The sequence below is a fragment of the Delphinus delphis genome, chromosome 10, assembly GCF_949987515.2.
Source record: "Delphinus delphis chromosome 10, mDelDel1.2, whole genome shotgun sequence".
Classification (NCBI taxonomy): Eukaryota; Metazoa; Chordata; class Mammalia; order Artiodactyla; family Delphinidae; genus Delphinus; species Delphinus delphis.
Window position 1 is genome coordinate 100,043,930 of NC_082692.2, and position 24,909 is coordinate 100,068,838.

Sequence of the window (24,909 nt, forward strand, 5' to 3'; positions counted from 1 at the left end):
CTACTGCCCTACAGAGACTGTGGGTAAACTTGTGCAGTTTCAATCTGTACTGGATTATAAGTGCTAACATACCTAAAAATTAGCAAAGAGCAAAACAGAACAAATCAAAACAAAAAAAGGACACTGGGTGGTAGTATAGTCATCCCTCGGTATCTACAGGGGATTGGTTCCAGGAACCCCCCCATGGATACCAAATCCACTGATGCTCATGTCCTTTACGTTAAATGGTATAGTATTTGCATATAACCTACACGTATCTTTCCGTATACTTTTAAATCACCTCTAGATTACTTCTAATACCTAATACATTATAAATGCTATGTAAATAGTTCTACCTAGTTGCTGGTGCGTGGCAAAATAAATTTTGCTTTTTGGAACTCCTGGAATATATTTTTCCTTGAATATTTTTGATTCACGGTTGTGAATCCACTGATACGGAACCCGTGGATACAGAGGGCCAAATGTGTACTCAATTTTGTTTGCTGTAGTCTTATTTAGCCAATGGCTTAGTTAGGATACAGATGATATCTATTTAGCATATGAAGTTACCCGGCACTACAGCATATTTCTTTGGGAATATAAAGACAGGACTTTAAAAGAACGTATGTATTTATGTTAGCTAGCAAAGCACACATTACGGGAACATTCAGTCACACACAGTGTGGCAGGGCTCTCTCTACACTGCTGATAACCTGACAAACATGCTCATGTTCAGAAATATCAGTAGACACAGGTGGAAAACCGTCGTTGAGTGACCGTGACCACTGCATATCTTACCGGGGCTAAAGAGAACTATAGCTTTAAGGTATGCATACTCATAGCCGTCTATATCCAGCTTCGCCATACTGTTACAGAACTCCTGAAGCTTCCAGATGTGCTCCATGACTTGCTTTATCCGGTCGCCAGAAAGTTTATCTAGAAATCAACATCACAGATCCTCTGAGAAAGGCTAATGAGAGCAATAACATGAGCTTCTTTGAGGGGCCACATATTGAAAAGAGAGAATAATTTCACTTTTAAATGAAAAACCAGTTATCTCAAGAGCCTCATTTTCCAGTTATAGGTGAAATGACAACAGGCACTCAGATTCCACTCTGTTAATATTCTGCCTCAGTAACGACCTCCAAGACCAGTGATTCTCCCCGGCCCCACCCTGGGCAGCACCTTTGGCCTGCAGGTGCTGAAGGCCCACATGCCAGTTCTTATCAAGGTCAATTCTTTCCAAGTCTCTGCAGGCACTGAATAAATATTTGCCAACCTGAACACGTTGGCATTTTTTAGTTGTCAAAATAATTTTATCCGTTGTCTGATTTAGTCTTCATGACAGTATCTTGCTGAAGGCAGTATTATTATATTCAGTTAAAAATAAAACTAAAGCTCGTTTGCGAACAAACCTAAAATTCAATAAAATGTTACAGGGTTTTAAAAATCACCATTATATAACTATTCCAAAGGAATAACTAGAAAAACGAAGGTGTGACTAGGTGACTCACACTCCTAGGTCTCAAACACTGGGATGACTGATTGAAAAAGCAATTCAACTCCACCTCAGATGCAAGTGTGATCTGTAGGGATAGTCTAGACACTGGGCAGCGTGGGCTCCCTTGACAGTGTCTTCAGTGTGCTGCGGATGTGCAGCTTGTGGAGACCACCCCGGCTACTCCCCAGCCCTGATACGGCTGGGACCTAACCACCCGATGTCAGGTGGTTGCACAGATCTCATAATAAGAGACTCACTTGTTCATTCATGCTCTGGACTAGGGGGTCACATGACCCAGGTCTGTGCCCCAGTCCCCAGCTCTTCCACTTGCTGCTTTATCCCGGGCAAGCCAGGGACCTTACTGGGACCTGGTCTTCCCATATGTAACCCTGACATAACAGTTTCTACTGTACAGGGTTGTGAGGATTTGTGAGATACATGAAAGGGCAACCTGTCAATGAAGCTGAAAACAGAAGCTGTGACTGTTCTGCAAACATCACTCAATGTCTGTATGTCGGAAATCAGCACCTTTTCCCAATTATTTTTTTCCTTTCCTCTTCATTATATGAAAAGAAGGCAGTCGGGTAGAAATTTAAACATTCTGACGGGTAAGGGACGCTGTGGGACACAGGCTGGCTATGCGGAGGGCCAGCTGAGACGGAGCCGTCCTCACCCGCAGCCCCTGCCCTACCTTCCTGGATGCTGTTCTGCAGGTGGTTGACAATGGCGGCCAGGATGGTGGAGAGGCTCATGACCTGGGCGCACTGGGCCAGGCCGAGGGTGAAGAGCTCGTTCCAGCAGGCCCGCACCAGGCTGGTGTTGCAGTCCTGCCTGGGGACACAGAGGCGTGGTGGGTGCGGGGGCCGGTGGCACTCCTCCAAGCCCCCGCGTGTCCCAAACAAGTTGTGTCACCATGTATTTGCTGAAGGCCTATGGAATGCCCAGGATTGTTCTTCACAAACACCACTGTCTGTGACTGCCTTAACTGAAGTCCCTCTGAGGAGAAACTATTCCCTTAACAGCCCTGGTATGGTTCTGTCACAAGAGGCTGCAGCGATCAAAGGACTGAGAGCCCAAGGGTGGGCTCCAAAAGGTAGAGACACACCCAGCCTGCCAGGGAGGAGCTGGGGCTGCAGCAGGGAGGAGGGGGGAATCTACGCTCAAGACAGCACGGCTGATGCACCTCGAGACAATCTGTCTTCATCTCAGAAGCCCCCAGACGCAGTACCCTGTATTTGTCTCAAGATCACAGGACGACTCCTGCCTTCCATTCCAGTCCATCCCCTGCTCCTAGCACCAAGTCCAAGGCACATGGAGAAGGCACAATAAAGGTCTGAGGAACACTGCAGCCTTGGCCACCAAGGTTGTCCCCTTGCTACCAGTCCACCAACTGTATTTAACAAGCAAATCGGGCCAAAGGAACAAACTGGAAGGGCCCTCAGAGATCTTCCAGGCCATTCCTAGAGCAGGAAAGGCCCTGCCCAAGGATACACACAGAGAAAAAAGCCACTTACCCAAGTGCCTGAAAGGCCGGGATGGACCTGGCCCAGTGCATGGAGAGGAAGAGCAGGCGGGACGCGGACTCGCAGATGTAGTGCACGTTGAGGTACTCGGGCATCGGGCTGGGCATCGTGAGCTGCGAGAGAGAGCACACAGCACGGGGGTGACCAAGTGACAGGGGCAGCTCGTCAACACCAGTCTCTGACACTGAAGCCCCCGTGCAGAGCATCCTTGTGAAACATATGTCCTCTGCAGGGGGGCCGGCACTGACTCCCTGTGGGGTCCTGCCCAGTGAACTAGGGTCTGATGGCCCCTAGAATGTGGGAGGACGGGGACCTCCCAGCTTATCCTCACAAAGACATACATCTCAACTCTGCTTCAACTACACTGGTACTTGTTCTAAGGCAATTCCATTTTGAGCCATAGGTTCAAGTCTAACTCAAAGTCGGGGACGGGTCGGCTCCACAGGCTAGCAGGGATTTGGCAGGTGGCCTCAGGGAACAGTGAATGAGAGCTGAGCAGGAGCCCAGATGGCAGGAGGAGGACACACCACCACCAGGATGTTGGGCTGGGTTCCGGGAGCCCCACTGTCTAGAAGAGGCTTGAATGCCTCTGAAGCTGGAATCCCACTGGTGACCTGTGTTCTTGGCACCCTTGGACAACTATGGCAGGGACTCAGTCTTCCTAAGTGATTGGCCAGATCTCTCTAGTGGAGAATACGAGGGGAACTCAAGACTCAATCTGCAGACCTAGAGACCAGGGGCTCAGGGAGGCTGGCAGTGTCCTGGAGAAGTGAGGCCGGGGAGGTGAGTGCAGGGAAGACTGTGGGGACCTGACCCAGTCTTCAAGTATATCTGAGATCTACTTTCTGTGGCTCTAGAGGGCAAGAGGTCAGGCCCAATGGCTGGGAACGCCTGCTGGAACAGACAAAGGGCCTGCCTGAGCCTATGCTGAAGCCAGGTCATCATGGGAAGGCGGACGGCAGAGCAGCCCGCATCAGCCTGTCTTGGCCGTGACAGGTGGCCATGCCTGCTTCAGGGTTACCGGCAGAGCCAAACAGCCAAGTGAGCAAAAGACAGTGAAAATGCTTCATAATGGGAACATTGTTCTGGAACACAAGATCCTGATCAAACACAACCGTATGAAAAATGAGCTCACTTCAAGGTTTCATTTTTTTAACTGAGACCAGCCTGGGCACAGAGCTCCTCTCCCAGCTACACACACTCACCTTAAATGTGACGTGAGTGTCTGAAAGGAGGGGGCCTTCGACCTCAATGATGGGTGTGGACTGGTCTCTGCTGATGACGTGGATGCTCCCTCCTCCACTGCCGTCTATCCCATCCGCCAGGCTTGGAGGTGAGGAGCTGTCTGTGGTGTTAAGTGCTTTAGCTAAGGTGTCGAATGCCCTGCGAGCAAAAACATAGCAAGCAAGTGTTGTGAGTCCACAGCTTCTATGAGGAGAAGAGCTCTAGCTGAGACGTAATTTAAGGAACAACACACTGGGGAAAAGATAATTAACTCTGACATGCTGAGAGGAGGGGCGGCGGCTTCCACATGCTGTCTCCATGGTGCCTTGGGTGCTAAGCTAGATATTTATTTTCACATGTAATTTGTTTTTCACAACTACTCTCCAGGGTAGAATTCTCTCCATCTTACAGATGTGAAAGCTAACTTTTCCAAGAACACCCAACTAGTAAGTGGTAGAACCAGAATTCGACCTAACTCAAATCCCATCCTCTTTCCACTGGATCCAGATTTTAATTTTCTACCAGACCACAAGTGAACATGAGGACTGGTGCACCTGAGTGGCCCCGGCCATGCACCTGCCTGGCCTGGCAAGAGGGGCAGGAGTGGCCGGCCCAATAGGAAAGGAGCAAACCTAGCGGCCCAGCTGCAAAGAGAACACACCCTTGGCAGCGGGAACAGGTGTCTGGACCAGCTGGTGCCATCTAACAGCTCATCTCTGTCTACCCTGATGAATCGATTTAAGCTCTAAACTCAATACTTGGAAAAAAGATACATAAGATAAACAGAAGTGGGAAAGGGGATGCACTACTGATGTTTAGGCACCATAAGCAGTGACCAATACAAGTAACATCTCTTCCCCTGCTTCCACTGAGTTACTCAATTTAGTTTATTATCTGGAATGAAGAGTTTTTAGACAGTTTTATGTCATGTAATAAGATGCATCCACATTCCCATAGTTAAAATTTGGAAGAAGACAGACATGCAGGGGCACTGGGACAATTTTGCAATCCTTGATTAAATACAGGGTGGGTGTCAAAATGCTGCCACCCACCCTCACAACGCCATGCCTGTGTGTATGTCAGGAGGGGCCTCCACCCTCATGGGTTCGTACCGAGTAATCTCACTTGCAGACTGGTCCTCTGGCTGCATTTCTGAAGTGTCACCATTGTTAAGGGATTCACTTAGGTTGGCAAGGGAAGTTACTACATTTGCCAGTGTGCCCAGGGCTCCCTGGCTTGTTTCAGCCTGTTAATCAGAAAATAATAATATTAAAGATGAACACATATACCAGACTCTCAGGGCAATGAAGGTTTAATGTTGCTTTAAAAACAGCTTCTATGGGGGTACGGCTATGACGGGGCAGTGAGAGGAAGAGCTTTTTGGTGATGAAACAGTTCTGTATCTTGATTGTGATGGTAGTTACACAAACCTACGCATGCGATAAAATGACAGAACAAAAACAGATAAGCTGGATGTCACCAAAATTTAAACTTTTGTGCTTCAAAAGACATTATCAAGAAAGTAAAAAGACAATCTCTCTCTCCCCACACACAAAACACAACCCACAGAATGGGAGGAAATTTTTGCAAATTATACATCTGATAATGGTTTAGTAGCCAGAATATCTAAAGAGCTCTTACAGCTTAATAAGAAAAAGACAAATAAGCTAGTTAAAAATGCAAATAAAAACCACAATGAGATATCACTTTATACCCACTAGGATGGTCACAGTCAAGACAGATAACTACAAGTGTTGACGAGGATGTGGAAAAATTGGAACTCTCATACACTGCTGGAAGGAAAGTAAAATGGTGCAGGTGCTATGGAAAACATTCTTCAAAAGTTTAAACGTAGAGCTGTTATATGACAACAGCAATTCCATTCCTAGGTACATATGTAAGAGAAATTAAAACATATGTGCACAGAAAACCTTGTACACAATGTTCACAGCAGCATTATTCCTAATAGGGAAAAAGTAGAAACAACTCAAATGCTCATCAGCTGACAAATGGATAAATAACACATGATATAGCTATTCAATGGCATATTATTTGGCAATAAAAATGAATAAAGTACTGATACAGGCCACAACATGGATGAACCTTGAAAACATTATGATAAGAGAAAGAAGCCAGTCACAAAAGGCCACATATTGTATGATTTCCCCTTATATGAAATGTCCAGAATTGACAAAACCATAGTCAGAAAGTGAGTGGCTGGCAGGGGTCAGGAGTGGGAAGAAGGGGCAGTGACTGCTTAATGGATTCAGGGTTTCTTTTTGGGGTGATGAAAATGCTCTGGAATTAGATAGTGGAATTAGATAGAGGGGATGGTTGTAACAATCTTGTGAATATACTGAAAACCACTGAATTGTACACTAAAAGGGTAAATTTTTTGGTATGGGAATTACATCTCAACTAAAAAAAAAGAAAGCCAAAGATATACTCAAACAAATAAACCAAGATACGTATATAAACATGTCTGCTGTATCTTGATTATAAAAATGAAAAACTAGAATCAGTAGAAAAGATCATAAACAGAGATGTGGTTAATAAATCACAGAACCACCACAGCAGAATATCATGCAGCTGGTGAAAGATGTAGGTCGTCATGATAGATATGTTGAAGGGAAAAAGTTGAAGGGTGAAAAAAAGAAAAAGAACGATACCCACCCCTGTCCCCATATCCTGCCCTGGTCCTGATCCTGTGCTATGGCTCTGCAAGACACGGCCTCCGGGAGAGACTGGGTGAAGGGAGCATGCAGCACTGTGGTATCTTTGTATTTATTCAAAGTAAATGATTTTGAATGTATAACTGTTTCGTAGTAAAAGTTTAAAAATCAGCTTCTGAAAATAGCTACCTTTAAGGGGCTCTGCATATGTTCTATTATTCATGACAAGCTTCTGGGGTGGGTCCTGTCACTTCCACGTCCTGGAGGAGCGGCGGGCAGGGCCTGGCTATGACCTGCAGCTGCTGCCTTCACTACAGCTCACTCACCACCGCACAGCTTGGTGCTCCTTCTCCTCGGTGCAGCGACCACAACAACTCCTAGCAGCCAGCGTTTACGCAGTGGGCACTGCATGCTTTACCAAATTAACTTACGCAGGTTTCCCAACACCCCTGCCTGGTGGGCGCTGGGGTGGGGACGGGAGGGCATGGGGTGGCCGGCTCAGTACCAGCCTCTGTGCGGGTGGCACACGGGACAGGGGCTGCGCAACCCCCTGCCATCAGGAGTTCGGGGTGCTCAGGCCTTACTTTCGGGCTTACGGTGTGTCCACCCCACCAGGTGGTCAGTCACTGTCCTGCACGTCTGCCGGGTTAAGGCAATGAGCCAGGCATGATTCATCACCACCGCCTGAGGACAACAGGCTCAAAGCCCAGCCAGGGACCAATGGGTGGAGGGCAGCTGTCCATCGGCTCTCATTTTTGCCTTTCCTTTCCCAGAAGAGGACGTTCCTTAACGTGCCACATGTGCATGACAGCAGATGAGAGGGGAGCCTGCAGGCCCAGCTCTGGCTCTGAGGGCGGCAGCAACGCCAGCGCTGTTCTAAGTCGCTCCTTCCAGAGCAGAGACTTTGGGGCTCAGTGGGGCTGCCGCCGCTTCGTCGTTGCTCGAGTTATATCAGGGACAATAAGGTGAGAGAAGCAATGGGCTCCCTTGCCTGGATAAAACCCCCTCTCCTCACGTATCTCCACGGGAGGCAGCCAGCTGTCTCTTTCTTGAGATGACAAACATCTCTGTCCGCAAGTTGGATTCCCTGTAGCTGACCTGCTCTGTCCGGGTTGGAGCTGCCAGAATCCTGGCTGGACTTCTTCCTGCAGGTCATCTAATAAAAAGGAACCAGGGACTCCTGCAAAAGGCCATCTTAGGATAAGGAGCTCTTCCTCAGCCTGCCCGTAGTTTGCCAATGCGCGTCACTAGGGGGGAAAATCTTAGAAGTGAACCACAGAATTTTCACCAAATTGAACTCTAGACCCTGACATGTTAAGTGACCATGACCAGCCAGCTCTGACTGAGTTGCCAAAAAGCCATTGGCATCCCTGAAACGAATCACAGCACGGCTGTATCAGAAGTAAATGGAGATGCAGAAGGCCACGGCCTCAACTTAGTCTGAAGGCCAAGAAGAAGGTGGGTGCACACATTCAGAGAAGCAGCCTGCACTGAGACATAAAAGTGGAGAAGGCATGAAGAGAGAACATCACCTTGGAATCTGTGGCCAGGAGAACCGTACCATCCTCACGTATCAAAGGCTGCTGGATGTTCACAAGCATCCCTGGATCAAGAAGACCTGTTTGTCTATTTAAGACATAAAGAAACCCAGAGTAGCTTCCAACATTTAATGCACAGTGTGATCAGGCTGCGTTTACCTGTCCCGTCTACATCTGCAAGGCTGAGCAATAGAAAAGCTCACTAGACTCAGCCACCGAGTGACTCACCAACCCCCTTCTCTCTACAATGAGATGTGCAGAGCCGGGTCTGCAGCCTGAGACAGGATGACACAGACCGCACATACCCCCAGGCTTCCACGTCCACTGCTGTGCCAGGAATGCTAACCTGATCTCAGAGTATCACCAGGGCATTCCCAACTCTAGCGCTTGCCATGATACATTTTGGATTTCTTGTTTCCCTCTTTCTGTTCCTTTAAGTTTGATAGATTACATTAAAAAAAAAACACATATAAATTGACTTGTGGCACCATCTAGACCACACCTGGGTCTTAGGCCTTTTATCTCTACTGCAAAAAAGCCCCATTCCTGAGTGATGGAACAACTGTTTTCCTGCAAGAATGATGCCTGAACTACAGCACATAATCCCAGCACCTGGGAGAGGAGACATTCTGACCCCATCCTAAATCAACCATCCTCAGGCCTGGACAGAGGTGTGACTAGAGTGGCTCCAAAAAGGGTGGGATAAGGCAAGACAAGACTCAAGGCTGTGGCCCTCAGGTGGGGAGCCACATAAGCCCCCTTTCCAAGGAATATCTGTGCTTCCCCTAATCAGCTCCAAAGGCTGATTACAGTGTCGCCCTTCGTCAACACAGGGACTGACCTTGCTCCATCTTTATCTGCCACAAATGTTGGTGTGGCTATCAGAGGACTTCTCAGGTCCTTCCGGATATAGATTTTCTCCGTTGAAGCAGCACAATTGCTTGGTTTCTCCCGCTGCACATCAAAGGGCTTCCGTTCACTCTGCACAGCTTAAATCACAACAGAAATACCCATGTTTAAAAACCACATCCTTCACGGGAGAGGTAGGAGTCCTCTTGACTAAGCCCACTGCTGTCGGGATAAGCTCGGTGCTAGACACGCCTGGCTCAACTTCCACAGTGGATTTTGCAGCCAAAGGAGAGAAAGGCTCAAAGCCAAAGTGTTGTCAAATCTAAAGGAGCTCAAGATGGCGGGTGCCATGGCCAAGAAAGGACCGAGTGGCGTTTGTGTGGGTATCATTCTGTCACTTCCTGCTGCTCACAGGACTCTCTCCAGGAGGAGAAACACCCCCTCAGGTGGGCCCTTAACAGAGAGCTGCCCATGCCCCACGTGGAAAAGGAAGCATCCTAATGCCCAACTCGAGCTGGACAGCTTCTGCTAACTGTCAGTGGGGCTCCATTTTACGTGAAACCAGTGACCTCTTCCTTCAGCATCTGGTACAAGAGCAAGAACACATGCCAGAAACAAATGAAGAAAACAGACCTTTGCAGAAGAAAAGAGGACCCCAGACACATCATGTAAGGAAGGCAAGGGTGCTATTTCATGGATGGGGACCTGTGGCTCAGAGGCCACATGACTTCCCAAGGCCTCCCGGCTCCTGGGGGCAGGGCTGGAGCTGACGTGGTATCAGCTTTACCCCAAAGCCTGTGTTCATCCCACTCCACATGCTGCCTCCCAAATTATCTGGACTAGGTTCCCACTGTGGAAACCAACCAATCCTAGTGGTATCAGCGCCGCATCACTGAGCTGACCCTGAAGGTGAACCAAAATGAAGCCTCAGCAGATACTGTTAAGAGTATTTTAAGGCCAGGCATGGAAACCTCACTTTTGCCCTCCTTATTAACTCACGTGGTTTTTTAATAGTTACTCACATTCCATCTTCATGCCCATCTCTAAGCATTTTTTCAGCCGGCAAAACTGACAGCGGTTCCGGTGGTGTTTATTGATGATGCAGTCTTGATTGCTCCGGCAGCTGTAGGTCAAATTTTTCCTTACGCTCCTTTTGAAGAAACCTTTGCAGCCTTCACAACTGACAGCCCCATAGTGACGGCCTGAAAGAGAAAGGTAAGTCTATCGGGGACTGGTGTGCAGGGTCAGATGCCAGCAGCCATGGGCCAACCACAGGCCTGAGTGCTAAGCATGGCACCCAGGGCCTTCACATTTTTCTACCATCTTTAAAGTAGCCCTGTGAGGTCATGATGGACAAATGGAAGCTCAGACAGGTTATGTGGCCGCTGGTAAATGGCATGACCTCGGTGCTCCGAGTGCACAGCAGGAGCTCGCGGATGATGGTTGGGCTGCATCATCCGTTGTACTCACCGGGCCCGGCTCTGCAGACCTGCCTGGTGAAGGCCCTCAGCTCCCCTGTCCCGTCAAGAGTGTCAAAGAGCAAACACAAGCTTGTGTTTTGTTAGCCCAAAGAGTCTCATCCTGCATTTACTCCCTCTGTGTGCGTCACGTCCTGGGCCCCAGACTGACCCGGGGTGGGGGGCGTGACTGTGTGAGCCCAGGCCAAAGGAAGGCCGCCAGTTCTTTTTTCTAAGCTTGTTTACTTTGGGGGTCTCTAAGTTCTAATTCCCTCCCACATTAAAAAGAGCTGTACGTGAGTTTACCCTTCCTCACGTTCCCAGCTGGGACTGTCCTCGCGTATGCTCTCCTGGTTTGGTCTCATGTAACCCAGGGTCACAACTACACTGCAGGGTCAGGGTTCACAGGGTCACTGTGGACGGCGGCTGCAGAGCAACCCATGGCCCTAAGCCCTAAGCTTTGGCACGTGGAGCCGTTCTCCAACTCTGCACTTAGAGGGTCTCAATTGTGTGCCTTTAAGAAGAGTCATGCTGAAATGACTCTGTGGACGTCATTCTTCCTTGCTTGCAGTGGATTTCCTTGGGCTCTCTAGGCCTTAGAGTGATCTCTAATATCTGGAGGCAATGGCACTGCAAGCCTGTCATGAGCTTTACACGCAGAAGGGTAAGCCAAGCAGATTCTGTGGCCTCTGCTATGCACATGCTTCATTCACTTGTTCGAAAGTCTGCAGAATGTCTCTCCTTGCTGAGCAACAAGATGCGGATATAGAGATGAAGGGGTCAGACACGGTTCCTGCTCTAAAAAAAAGAGCACATTCTGGAGGGGAAGACAGGCCTGTAAGGAAGCAACTAGAAAAGAACACATCCAGTGCCCAGAGATCTGAACAAAAGGGTGATGAGGACAGAGGCAGCGCTGGCCCCTGCCTGCTGGGGCAGATGAGGGCTTCAGAGAAGGGGCGAGAGCACAGCACCTGAGGCATCAGCGGGCGGGGCTGGAGCTTCCGGCCTTCAGCTGGTGCTTGCCTGGGGTTGTCTTCCTCTTAAGAGGCTTGGCTCAGCACTTTTTTCTTTTTTTTAAAACCAGGACCACAAAGTATCCAAAGTTCCTACGAATGTAGTGACCACAGAATAAAGCAGAACCAAGTGGTCATCTCAGAACTCAGGTCAGTGTCCCTAGCATCACTTACCCTCTATGGCTCCCACTGTTAGCAGGCTGAAGTCTGAGCTTTGGGGCCAGACATCTTCTTTAGTCTCCTTGTACCCACCTCCTAACCATGGAAGCCCAGGAGTGCTTCCCCAGAGACATGGTGGGTATGGATGTTAAACTCTCCAGGCCCTGGTCCCGCCAGCTGGAACACTAAACTCTCCAGGCCCTGGTCCCGCCAGCTGGAACACCCTTCTGCTTTACCTGACAGCACACACTCAACCATCAAGGTCACCAATGTGACTTCAGGCCTTTCCTGACCCTGGGACTCCAGCCAGAATCGCATGCCCCCTCCTATTTATCACACTGGGTTACAGTGGGGGCATGACAGAGGCAGCTACAGTTAGGACAAGGGAGGGAGAGACAACAAACACATCTTGTGAAACAGCAAAGAACTGAGCCGATATTAACCAGACTAATGAAATGATTGCTCTTTTTTTTGGGGGGGGGGGCAGGTGCGTGGCATGTGGGATCTTGGCTCCCCGACCAGGGATTAAACCCTCACCCCCTGCAGTGGAAGTGCGGAGTCTTAACTACTGGACCACCAGGGAAGTCCCAATTTCTTTCTTACTAGTACAAAAATAATTGACACCCAACCAAGATTTACAAATCACAGAAATAATTTCTTGATTTTTCCTTTTGATTCTTATAATCTGACAAACTGATTTGCTTATTTACATCACCACCCCAATAAGAAGAGTGGAGTTCATGTTTTGAAACCTACAACCCTCCCCCGCCCCAGATTTGGTGCATGATGTTGGCCCCTGATGTGCACCCAGCATGGCCTTTGGTTACTCACCTGAGGCTTTGTCGCCACACACCACACAGTACTCTACCACCTGGGGCCGCTGGACGTCGGCCTTCCCCAGAAGACGCTCCACAGAAGCAGAGTCCGTGACGATCTAAGAAGAATCAGGAAATAAGCAGAGTGCTGATGAAAAACCAGAGCACTAAGCAAAGTCATGTTGAACTGTGAATTCCTAATCTCAGGTTTCTAAGAACTCTGGGCAGAACTGGGAAAATGCCATGTGACAACTGAATATGCCACCAGGAATGGCGTGGCCGCTCATCTGGACCAAGCCCCTTGAGCGGTGGTGGGTGGCGGTGGGCTTGTCCAGGGTCAGACACTGGTTTTCAGGGACCTACCCTCCTATCTGGCCACCCCAACCACCTAGGAGTAGGGGCCGTGTGGGGACTCACAGGCGGATGCTCCAACATGAAGATACTCGAGGTCTTTTTGGTTGCTTCTCTATTTTCATGAAACAGCTTGAAAGTACACAGAGAGGCTTACTTGGCAGAGAAGTAATTAAGCTTTACTGACTAAATAACTAGCTCTCTCGTGAGGCAGCTGGCAGTGGAGGGACTAGGATAGGTGGCCTCTGAAACCTGCTATTTCTCCTTCATTTGTAGGTGACTTTCTAGGTGACCCACAGTGCTGCTCATCTGAAGAGTAATGTAACTGGTTTCAACATGAAAAAGTGAAAAATAGCTGTTATTAAATCATGTACTAACAATAAGCCTTAAAATGATTTATGTACAGTGAGAATATATACAGACATCATTATGTGCAATGACCTCTTATAAGACATGCAAGAGAATCACCAGCCATCCTTTCAAAAACAAGGAGTCGAAGCAAGCAGGGAGGAACTCTGATTCCAGATGATCAGAATGTACACTAGGAAGTATTTACTAATGGCATTATGAGGTGTCTCAAAAGTACAGCTCTGGAAGCTGAACATATTGGTGTTCTGAACCCAGCTGCAGCGGAAGGAAAAAAACCCTTTCCTTCCTGAATTTTCTCCATAGTAGAAATCTCCCTGCAAAACACATGGATTCTTAGCAGCATTATTCACAGTAAAGGTCGAAGCAACCCAAGTGTCCACTGACAGATGAATGGAAAAACCAAGCGTGGTCTATACATACACTGGAATATTATTCAGCCTTTAAAATGAAGGAAATTCTGACACATAAGACAAAACACAGATGAACCTTGAGGACATTGTGCTCAGTGAAATTAGCCAGTCACAAAAGGACAAATATTACAGGATTTGACTTATGTGAGGTCCCTAGAGTAGTCAGACCCATAGGAAGTGGAATAGTGGTAGCCAGGGGCTGAGGGGTGGGGAACGGGAGTTGTTCAGTGGGGACAGAGTTTCAATTTGGGAAGATGAAGAGTTCTGGGGATGGGTGGTGGTGATGGCTACACAACAGTGTGCATGTCCTTAATGCCCCTCAACTGGACACCTAAAAACTATTAAGATAGTAAATTTTATATGTTACCACAAATTTTTAAAAAACTTAAAAACCAGAACCAAACAAGACCATGGATTGCACCCTGACCTGGACTAAACATGCTCCATGCTTGGCCACCATGGGACATTGGCCTTGAGTCCCTGCTTCTCTGAGTGTTGGACTTGGAAGTTCAATGCTTCCCAATAACCCTGATCTTCTTCCAGCCCTTGCTCTCCTCCTTCCTGTACCTGCCCCAACCCCATCCCGCCTGCCAGAGCGGGGAGAACCAAGGCAGAACGGAGGGGCCCACAGGCAGCAGTTCACAGGAACAAGATCAGAATAAAGAGCCGGGCTAGTCCGAGGTAAGAGAACAAGTCGGTCCTCATCTGACTGTGGTCACCCCTTGGTGGTGCCCCTAAAGCATCACAGGCCAAGGGCTGCCACCACGTGGCCTTGGTTGAGAACCATTCTCCAGTGGCTCATGCCAACTGCTCAGGTGAGTCTCCTGTGGGACCGCTGATTTGCCGGCTCAAATTCCATCCATCTGAGCACTGCAGCGGCTGCCTTCTGGGCCTCGCCACTCATTTGCTGGTTTTTTACTTTAGCCGAGGCAGCAACCCACCATGTTTGCAGGTCCCCAAAGGACCCACTAGAGATGGATTTGGCCTCCACGGTAGAGGTAAGAGTCAAGAACAAGTACAGTAGCAGAAGTGCTGAAACAAACACCTGTCAACAGGTCTTACTTGGATCCTGCCAGGGACGAGGTTGTCCGAGGTGGTGAATATGAGCTGCTTGGCACTGGAGGTCTCCGGGGAAGCCAGGATCACCTTCCCAGTTCCAGCTCCATCTGGGCTGGTCAGGATGAACTGCTGCTTGGGGGATCCGGAGGCGTCCACTGCGGTGACTATCTGGATCTTCTGTCCTGTCTGCTGGTCTGTCACGATCTACAAGACACAACACGGAGGCTGCTCTCACGGAGCATGTGCAGTGGCTGCCAACGCCGGCCCGGAGTCAGTGCTGGTCCAGGACAGTTTCACCAGTGCCGGTGAAATGGGAAAGAGAAAACAACAGGGAGCTTTTCAGAAACTGGTTTTCATACAGCTAATTTTATTCTAGAATGATATCATCCCTCCTACTTTTAGAATTAAAATGCCCTTTGGAAGTGGAGGGAAGGGAAACTGTATGAAGGTGGTCAGCTTGAAGGTGTCCGGAGAGTAAATCCTTAGAGTTCTCATCACAAGGAAAAAAACACTTTTTTCCTTTTTCTTTTTTCTACATGTATATGAGATGGTGAATGTTAACTAAACTTGTGGCAATCACTTTACCATATATGTAAATCAAGTTATTATGTTCTATACCTGAAACTTAGTGCTGCATATCAATTACAGTTCAATAAACCTGGACAAAGAAAGGCCCTTTCTGTTATGAAATGAAGACAGTAATAAATAGTAGATGATAGGTTTAACTAAAAAAACAAGAAAAAAAATTCTTGTCCTAGGCATAATAAGAAATGTGGGCAACCCTAACTTTGTTTTTTTTTGGGCCATGCTGCACAGCATGCGGGATCTTAGTACCCCGACCAGGGACCGAATCCAGGCCCGCTGCAGTGGAAGCGTGGAGCCCTAACCACTGAACCGCCAGGGAATTCCCTACCCTAACTTTTTGAAACCCCAAAACCTGAGAATGGCTGCTTTAAAGGGCTATTTCTGAAGGGAAGGTCCTATAAATAATTCTGCCTTGCAGTGACAGAATGCAGGGAGTCCCTTGCTGACACACATCCAACTTCTCCCACCTCTTGACTCTGAGGTCTCTAAGCATAGAGATAACACCTGTTTCAGGGCTGCATCCCCAGGGCCAGCACAGGGCCTGGCACATGGAGAGAAGATGTGAATAAAAGACTGTGGAAGCCCTGGAGGCAGTGGGCGCTGACTCCGGAGAAGCCCTGAGCCTCATTTCTCCAGGGACGGCCACCAGTCATGAGCCCCACTGCCATAGCTCACCTCTTCCCTGCATCCCTGCCTAAGTGCATCAGTCACAATTAAGATAGCTGCTACGTTAGAGCAACTTCTCTTATTCCTGCTCGTGAAGTTCTTTGAAGCTGTTCTAGCCCGTTCCTGTCTCTCTTCCAGGCCAAGTGCCCAACTTGGAGCATGGGGCCACCTTTTCCCTGAGGACCCCCAGCAGGCCCTCACTGCAGACAGGACTCTTGCGGTGCGTGCGCTGGGCCTTGGGAAGGGGAGACATACTGTGTCTCTGGTTGTACCCCAGCTCCCTACAGCACATTTATGGACAACATATCTGGAATCTGCGCCACCTCTTGATAGAACTGCTTTGGGTCATGGCATCCCAAGGTTCAGACAGCAAACTCACACAGAGTCCTACAGCTTTGCCAACAGTCCAATACGGAAAATCCAACAATGCTGGTAGGTTCAAAAGAAAATGACACAAGCAAGGAAAGAGTCAATTACTTAACACGTGTTTACTGGGCACCCACTAGGTGACCAGCACTATTCTCGGTACTAGAGATGGAAGTGTGAACACGGCGGGGAGCTCGCCTGCTAGAGGAAAGACAGACTGTGCACCCTGACATGAAGAGGCAGGAAGGAAACACAGAGGAAACAAAGAAGCAGGATAATGGACAGAACAAAATATGGGGAAGGAGGCAAGGGGGCAGCTTCAAGAGCAAAGACCTCTCTGAGGGAGTGACGGTGGACAAAGACCCAAATGAGGCAAGAGAGGAAGCCGTGCAGAGCTGTGACAGAGTGGGTTGCAGGCTGAGGGCCCAGTGAATGCAAGACCAGAGAGCCACAGGCTGGACACGAGTCCCAGCACATCATCGCTTCCAAGTGAATGGCCAAAAGACCTTTAAGGGGATTCCCTGGTGGCGCAGTGGTTAAGAACCTGCCTGCCAATGCAGGGGACACAGGTTCGAGCCCTGGTTCAGGAAGATCCCACATGCCACAGAGCAACTAAGCCCGTGCGCCACAACTACTGAGCCTGTGCACCACAACTACTGAAGCCTGTGTGCCTAGAGCCTGTGCTCCGCAACAGGAGAAGCCACCACAATGAGAAGCCTGCACACCGCAACGAAGAGTAGCCCCCGCTCACCGCAACAAGAGAAAGCCTGTGCGCAGCAAAGAAGACCCAGCCATAAATAAATAAATTAAATTAAAAAAAAAAAAAAGATAGGACTGCCGAAAAGAAATAGAGTAATCAACCATTATAGTTGGAGTTATCATCACTCTTCTGTAAGCAACTGACAGATCAAGCAGGCAGAAAATCAATAAGGATATAGTTGACCTGAGGAGCACTAGCAACCCCCTTGATATAACTGACATGTGTAAACTCATCCATCTAGCAACAGCAGAATATACATTCTTCTCAAGCCTGCATGGAACATTCACTAAGACAGACCACATTCTGGGCCACAAATATATGTATCAAACACACATATATATATCAAAATATATAGCTGAGTGTGTAAGGAAATGGGCACTCTCATACCAGGCTGGTGGGAGTATAAGTTGGTGGAACCTCTTTGTAAGGCAGTCTGGCAACTACTGTCAAAACTACACATAAGGGACTTCCCTGGTGGCGCAGTGGTTCTGAGTCCACATGCCAATGCAGGGGACACGGGTTTGATCCCTCTTCTGGGAAGATCCCACATGCCGTGGAGCAGCTGAGCCCATGCGTCACAACTACTGAGCCTGCGCTCTAGAGCCCGTGAGCCACAACTACTGAGCCGGCGCGCCTAGAGCCCGTGCTCCACAACAACAGGCCACCACGATGAGAGGCCCGCACACCGCGGTGAGGAGTGGCCCCTGCTCGCTGAGGCTAGAGGGGAGCCCGTGCAGCAACGAGAAGACCCAATGCAGCCAAATCTAACTAAATAAATAAAAGATAACATTCCTTCTTAAAAAAAAAAAAAAAACAAAATAAACAAACTACACATGACACACCCTTCCAGCAATCCTACTTTGAGGAACGGATCCTACAGAAATACTCTCACATGTCTTAAATTAAGCAGGTAAAATGTTATTTATTGCAGCATCCAAAAAATGGGATATCAAACTGCCACTCAAGAGAAAGAGGCAGCTTATTTGTACCACAGGGAAATACCTCCAAAAGAGAGTGAAGTCCAGAGCAGTGTGGGCAGAATGTCGACAGGAGTGTAAAAATATGCTGTATTGTTTACATGTATGCTTGCAGGTGTAGATGCACAGCCCATCTCTGAAAGAATGAATATGCAATATGGTAACAGTGGCTTTTCTTGGGAGAGACGTGAGTGACTCCATGAAGAGGGAGGGAGGGAGACTCGTCTTTTACTCTGTATGGTGTGACTTTGTTACAGTGTGCAACTACTACCCAGTCAGCACGTACAAACAGACAACTCCTACAAGTACCTGAGAGGGGCCACTAGAATATCAGAGCAAGAAAGGAAATATCAGATGGTTGCGGATGGAGAAAGGACAGAGAACAGGTACTGGCTGCTCAAGAAGGGTGTGCAGAAATAAAGAGCTGGTGGAAGAGAGACCTAGGGAAGGAGGATGCTACAAGAGCCCAAGATGCAGTCCCCTGGGGAATGTAGTAAGGATTTCAAACTATTAAAAAACATATAGACAGCAGAAGTCTTTTCTAGTAACATGTGAAACCTCAAAAAATAAAGTAGATAAAAAAGCACTGTATTATATAAATGTATTTTATAAGCTCAAATTTAAACATTTCCTTCAAACAATAAGTATAATTATGCTCTCCTGAAAACATAAATGTGAAATGGGGAGTGTGGAGGAATAGCTCTGGAAAACCTTAAAATCCACGGAGATGGCAAAAGAAGGTTTAAGCCAAGATCTGCCCCAAAGGGAATGAACACAGATTACAAGTGAGTGCACCAGTGACCTCCAGCATGTCAAATTTGGTATGTGACATGTTCAAGTGTATTTTTCTTTTAATCTACTTTAATTGCTTTGAAAGCTGGACTAAAAAATGAAATTTGAACATAATGTTTGTGTAATCTGGGAAACAGTAAAGAACACAGTTTGAAAACCACTGGCCTAAAAAGACTACATATGATGAAAACCCATGAAATTTACTGAGAAGCTAGATTTTGTGATGGCATGGCTCCGACTAAGCTTCATTTTCAGACAAGCAGGTGTTCTCCTACAGCTTTTCTTATCTCCATCTCCTTCCTCCCATAGTTTCTGCCCTAGACCTCTGTACCCCAAAAAACAACAGCTCTCAACCCCAGTCACAAGGCTACCTCTCCTGCTCTGAGGACCACCACCCTTCGCACTTGGCCCCAAAGCCCTTTTGCAGCCATTAGGATGACATTATACTGATGAACACAAGTCCATCATCAGATCAGCCCTCTGTTGGTCTGCACAACTAGATATGTTGGGCTTGTGTTGACTGACACCTTAATTTTTGCTTTCATTATTTATTTATTTATTTATTTTATTTTATTTTAAGAGACGGGGTCTCGCTATGTTGCCCAGGCTGGAGTGCAGTGGCTATTCACAGGCGCGATCCCACTACTGATCAGCACGGGAGTTTTGACCTGCTCCGTTTCCGACCTGGGCCGGTTCACCCCTCCTTAGGCAACCTGGTGGTCCCCCGCTCCCGGGAGGTCACCATATTGATGCCGAACTTAGTGCGGACACCCGATCGGCATAGCGCACTACAGCCCAGAACTCCTAGGCTCAAGCGATCCTCCTGCCTCAGCCTCCCGAGTAGCTGGGACTACAGGCGCGCGCCACCACGCCCGGCTTTGCTATCATTATTAAAAACAAAAATAAATCCTGGAATGGGAAAAATAGTTATAAAGGATTTAACTGGGAAAACTGATGAAATTTTAGAATATGGACTATGGACTAGATAATGGCATGTTTCAATATTAAATTTACTGATTTTGATAACTGTATTGTAATTATGTAAGAGAAAATACATGCTGAAGTATCCAGGACAAAGAGGCATGATGTCTCCACTTTATTCTCAAATGATTCAGAAAAAACACATTATACATACATCCAGAATGTTACAGCAAACAACTGGTGAATCTGTGTAAAGGGGACACAGGATTTATGTGTATTATTTTCCTTAAGTTTGAACTTATATGAAAATAAAACATTAAAAAATTATATAACACAGATGCTAACATTTATTGACATCTACTTCCTACAGCTTTATAGGCAGTATCTCTTAATCCTTTTACAATCCTATAAAACAGGTACTATTACTGCTGTCACTTTACAATTATAGATGTTACAGAAACGTTTCCCAGGGTCACAGTGCTGAGTGGAAGCAAGATTTGACCCTAAAATCTGTTCCATTCAGAGCCAAAGCTCCTAAATATTGCATAGCTTGCCATCCTTACTGAATAATCTTTCCCTCCCAACCTTATCACACAAGCCACTATTTGAGTTCAGAGCACTGTTATTCATTAAAATATCAGAAAATGTATTCTTTCCCCACACCTCAGGGGATCAGAGATCCATTACTGAAGTCAGGACTAGAAATGAAAACTTCATCAAAGCCACAGCACCAACATCAAGAACCCAGAAACCAACCTATGACCTATAACTTTCCTTCAAAAAAACCAAACCTTGAAAAACAGTCAGTTCTGTTGCACCGAGGTAGGTCTCTTTTTTTTTATTTTTTTTTTTGCCCCACAGCACAGCATGCGGGATCTTAGTTCCCCAACCAAGGATCAAACTCGTGTCCCCTGCAGTGGAAGCATGGAGTCTTAACCACTGGACCGCCAGGGGAGTCCCAAGGTATGTCTAATTTTATTGACAGTACACAATGAAAAGATTTTCAACTATACTTACTTTACATAAAACTCTTGCTAATGGGTTATCTTCCCTAAAGAAACTGAAAGCTCAACGCCAAAGATCTATTCTACAAGACTGCTGCTCAAGAATCTTACTGCATTCTAGCCAGGACAGTGGTGGAACCATGGGCCAAGCACCAGGGCATGGGAACAGCCCCACTGTACGGAATGGGATGCCTGAATACCCCTCGGGAAAACAGAAAGATCCTTCTTATACCAATACAGGGGGCTGTATACCCTCTCTTGAAACACAAACTAGCTACCGATGGAGTTTTCTGGAAGAACTTTCTATGTTCTCATCTGCCCTCAGATGGTTGTGAAACCATAATATAACATCCATGGTTAAACGTACAAAGTTAGTTCCTAGTTAGTTAGAGTTGGGAGAGTTATGTAGGCAGGATCCTAACACCTGCTACATAAAACTATAAAGGACTCATTTTCAAGTCACAATCAGCAAATAAGAACAAAGCAAAAGAGAAAAAAATAACTTAGTTATATAAAGTTTCTAATTCTGAGGAATAGTAAAATCTCATTAACGTTGGACCAATTACTTCTGAATTTCTAGACACTCAGATATGTGTTTCCTACTTGGTGTGAAGAAAAGAAGTGTATGAACTTCGTTATTTATGATAAAATATTATGTAATACGGACATGATGGAAATATAATTTTTATCAACTCATTTCACTTTACTTATTAGAACTCTTCTATGCTTAGTTTATAATAATCCATAAAATCACTTTTAAGAATGGGTGAACACTATGGAAGTCATCTACTTATTACAGCATACTACTCACTTAATACTGAGTTTTAAAATAAAGAAACTGTAAATGAAAGCAATCCTTCACTTATTCACTCAAATACCTGTCCACCTGCTATTCTCTCAAACTTACGTTACATAACTAGAGTTTTCTCTGCCGTTCATTTCCGTGCATGTGTTTTGGTTTGGCCTTTTGAGATAACTATGAATCTCTTCTTTTTTTTTTACATCTTTATTGGAGTATAATGGTGTGTTAGTTTCTGCTTTATAACAAAGTGAATCAGTTATACATATACATATGTTCCCAAATCTCTTCCCTCTTGCGTCTCCCTCCCTCCTACCCTCCCTATCCCACCCCTCTAGGTGGTCACAAAGCACCAAGCTGATCTCCCTGTGCTAGGCGGCTGCTTCCCACTAGCTATCTATTTTACATTTGGTAGTGTATATGAATCTTTAATGTATGTGTTTCATCAATAATTTTCCCTTCTTCTTGCTTGTTGATCATGATACATGTACCTTCTTTTTGTTCAGTGGGAAAGAGGCAGGTTCAGAGCCCTGGGAAGACTAAACCTCCCATAAGTGAATATCATCAATTAGTTAACAACAATACTAGCAATAATAGTTATTATAGATAATTAGTACATACCGAATGTTATTATGTGCCAAGCACCGTTTCAAGCATTTTACAAGCAATAGTCACTGATTCTTCCTAATAACCTTATGAGATAAGTACTACTATTATGTACATTTTCTAAATGGAAACAGTGAGACATTAGAAAAGCTATAAAATGGGGCACTGGATTTGACTTCAAGTGGAGGTCCACACTCTTAACGACTAAGACATACTACCTCTCAATTTTGAAGCACATAAGTAATAAATGGTACTTCATTCCAATAGTTTGAAGTGACAGTTCAGACTTTTAGATTGAAAGTAAGTCAGCTTAGTAAATGTAAAATCTTTCTTCTTTTATCTTTTAAAAAATAAGTGAGATTGTACTATACTTGATGCCTAAGAAGCACAGCTCCTTAGTGAAACCCTTAGGCAGGTTTGTTTTCAGAAACGATTCAGGGAAGGCAGGTCTGCCCTCAGGCAGGTGGCTGGAACCAAGTGGGACTGGTGCAGGTACCTGAATGCGCTGAGGTGAGGCTACCGCAGAATCAGTGGAGATTATCTGGATGCGCGGGGAGGGGCTGGTCATCCCTGGAGATTCCGGCCGAGAAGTCTGTGTACGTGGTACCTGTAGGTGAGAAGAGGGCTGCATCACAAGGGGGCTTAGAAAGATGCCCAGTGGTGGTTTGAGGACCATGCCTCTTGCTTTCACTGTAGCTTTTTGAGTGATAAAATTGTATAGTTTTCGATGACAAAGGAATCAATGAGATATTTCCACAGAATGATCCTAAGAAACAGCTACAATAGCTGTTTCTAATGTTGAAAATGGAAGAAAAAAATGAAAGGTATTTTCAGGTCTGCTCTGCACAGCATCAATAAAATAAAAAGCTACCAAAATAACTTCTTAGAGATCATCTTTGAATTTTTTTCACTGTCTCTAAGGCCAGCTATAAAGCACTCCTTTAAGATGACAGGTTCCAGAAGACAGGCTCTCACAATACTGTTGAGGATGGCAAACGACCAGAATTACACTGGAAACTACTGGGATTAATACTTGTGAAAGAGTCTGGCAACCTCCCATCCTCACTGGGATGAAATCGGAAAAAGCTCATCAATAACACAAGGTCAATACCCACTAAAGTCAAGGTTCAAGGTTCTGAATGGTCACTTGGGCACCTGAAGTGAGCAGATATTATTTTTCCTTGAATAAAAGTATATCATGAACCAATGCTTTTCAAACTTCAAAAAAACAAAAAACAAAAAAAGGAAAAAGAAGAAGAGGAGGAGGAGGAGGAAGCAACACTTCCCAATTCATTCTATGAGGCCAGGATTACCTGATACCAAAACCAGACAGACATCACAAGAAAACTACAGATCAATATTCCTTATGAATATAGATGCAACAATCTGCAACAAAACCCTAGCAAAATGAATCCAGAAGCATATAAAGAATCATACACTATGACTAAGTGGGATTTATCCCAGGAATGCAAGGTTGGTTCAGCATATGAATCAAACAATATAACACACCCAAGAACAGAGGACAAAAGCCAAATGATCATCTCAACGTACAGAGGAAGCATTTGACAAAATTCAACACTCTTTCATGATAAAAACACTCACGAAAATAAGAACAGAAGTACTAGGCTTCCCCGGTGGCGCAGTGGTTAAGAATCCGCCTGCCAATGCAGGGGACAGGGGTTCGAGCCCTGGTCTGGGAAGATCCCACATGCTGAGGAGCAACTAAGCCTGTGCACCACAACTACTGAGCCTGCGCACCACAACTACTGAAGCCCGCGTGCCTAGAGCCCGTGCTCTGCAACAAGAGGAGCCACTGAAATGAGAAGCCTGTGCACGGCAACGAAGAGTAGCCCCTGCTCACTGCAACTAGAGAAAGCCTGCTTGCAGCAGCAAAGACCCAATGCAACCAAAAATAAAATAAAGTACATATTTAAAAAAAGAATAGAAGTACTGATATTCCATCAATCTGATAACGAGTATCTATAAAATACAGCTAACATAATACTTAGTGATGGAAGACTGAAAGCTTTCTCCTAAGATCAGGAACAAGACAAAGATGTCTGCTTTCACCATGTCTACTTGACACTGTACTGGAAGTTCTAGACAGGGCAATTAGGAAAGAAAAAGAAACAAAAGCAGCCAGATTTGGAAAGAAGAAAAACTATCTCTTTTTGCAGATGATACGATCTTGCACACAGAAAATCTGAAAGAATCCACAGAAAAACCATTAGCGCTAGTAAATGAGTTTCAAGGTTGCAGAATACAAGATCAACATATAAAAATAAGTTATCTTTCTATAAGTTAGCAAAGAGCAATCAGAAAATAAAATTAAAGGAACAATCCCACTGACCATAGCATCAAACACAAGAAAATAGTTAGGAATAAATTTAACAAAAGTGTAGTATTTGTATACTGAAAACTACAAAACACTGTTGAAAGAAATTAAAGAAGACCTAGATGACATCTGTGTTCATTCATCAGAAGATTTAATATTGTTAAGATGACAATATTACA

At 46.1% G+C, this 24,909-nt stretch overlaps 1 protein-coding gene across 4 annotated transcripts in view; it reads right to left on the reverse strand.

The window, feature by feature from the left end:
* NR2C2 (nuclear receptor subfamily 2 group C member 2) overlaps positions 1–24,909 on the reverse strand; it is a 77,359-nt gene that overhangs the window by 3,853 nt on the left and 48,597 nt on the right. For all 4 annotated transcript variants that reach the window (XM_060023107.1, XM_060023104.1, XM_060023106.1 and 1 more), the window contains exons 2-12: positions 22,892–23,002; positions 14,923–15,123; positions 12,747–12,849; positions 10,309–10,488; positions 9,279–9,426; positions 8,432–8,525; positions 5,340–5,473; positions 4,209–4,386; positions 2,995–3,116; positions 2,172–2,311; positions 778–915 (exon numbers count right to left, since the gene is read on the reverse strand). In XM_060023107.1, the coding sequence (XP_059879090.1) occupies positions 778–915; positions 2,172–2,311; positions 2,995–3,116; positions 4,209–4,386; positions 5,340–5,473; positions 8,432–8,525; positions 9,279–9,426; positions 10,309–10,488; positions 12,747–12,849; positions 14,923–15,123; positions 22,892–22,963 (1,510 nt within the window). In that variant the 5' untranslated portion in view covers positions 22,964–23,002. The remainder of the gene's footprint in view (positions 1–777; positions 916–2,171; positions 2,312–2,994; positions 3,117–4,208; positions 4,387–5,339; positions 5,474–8,431; positions 8,526–9,278; positions 9,427–10,308; positions 10,489–12,746; positions 12,850–14,922; positions 15,124–22,891; positions 23,003–24,909) is intronic.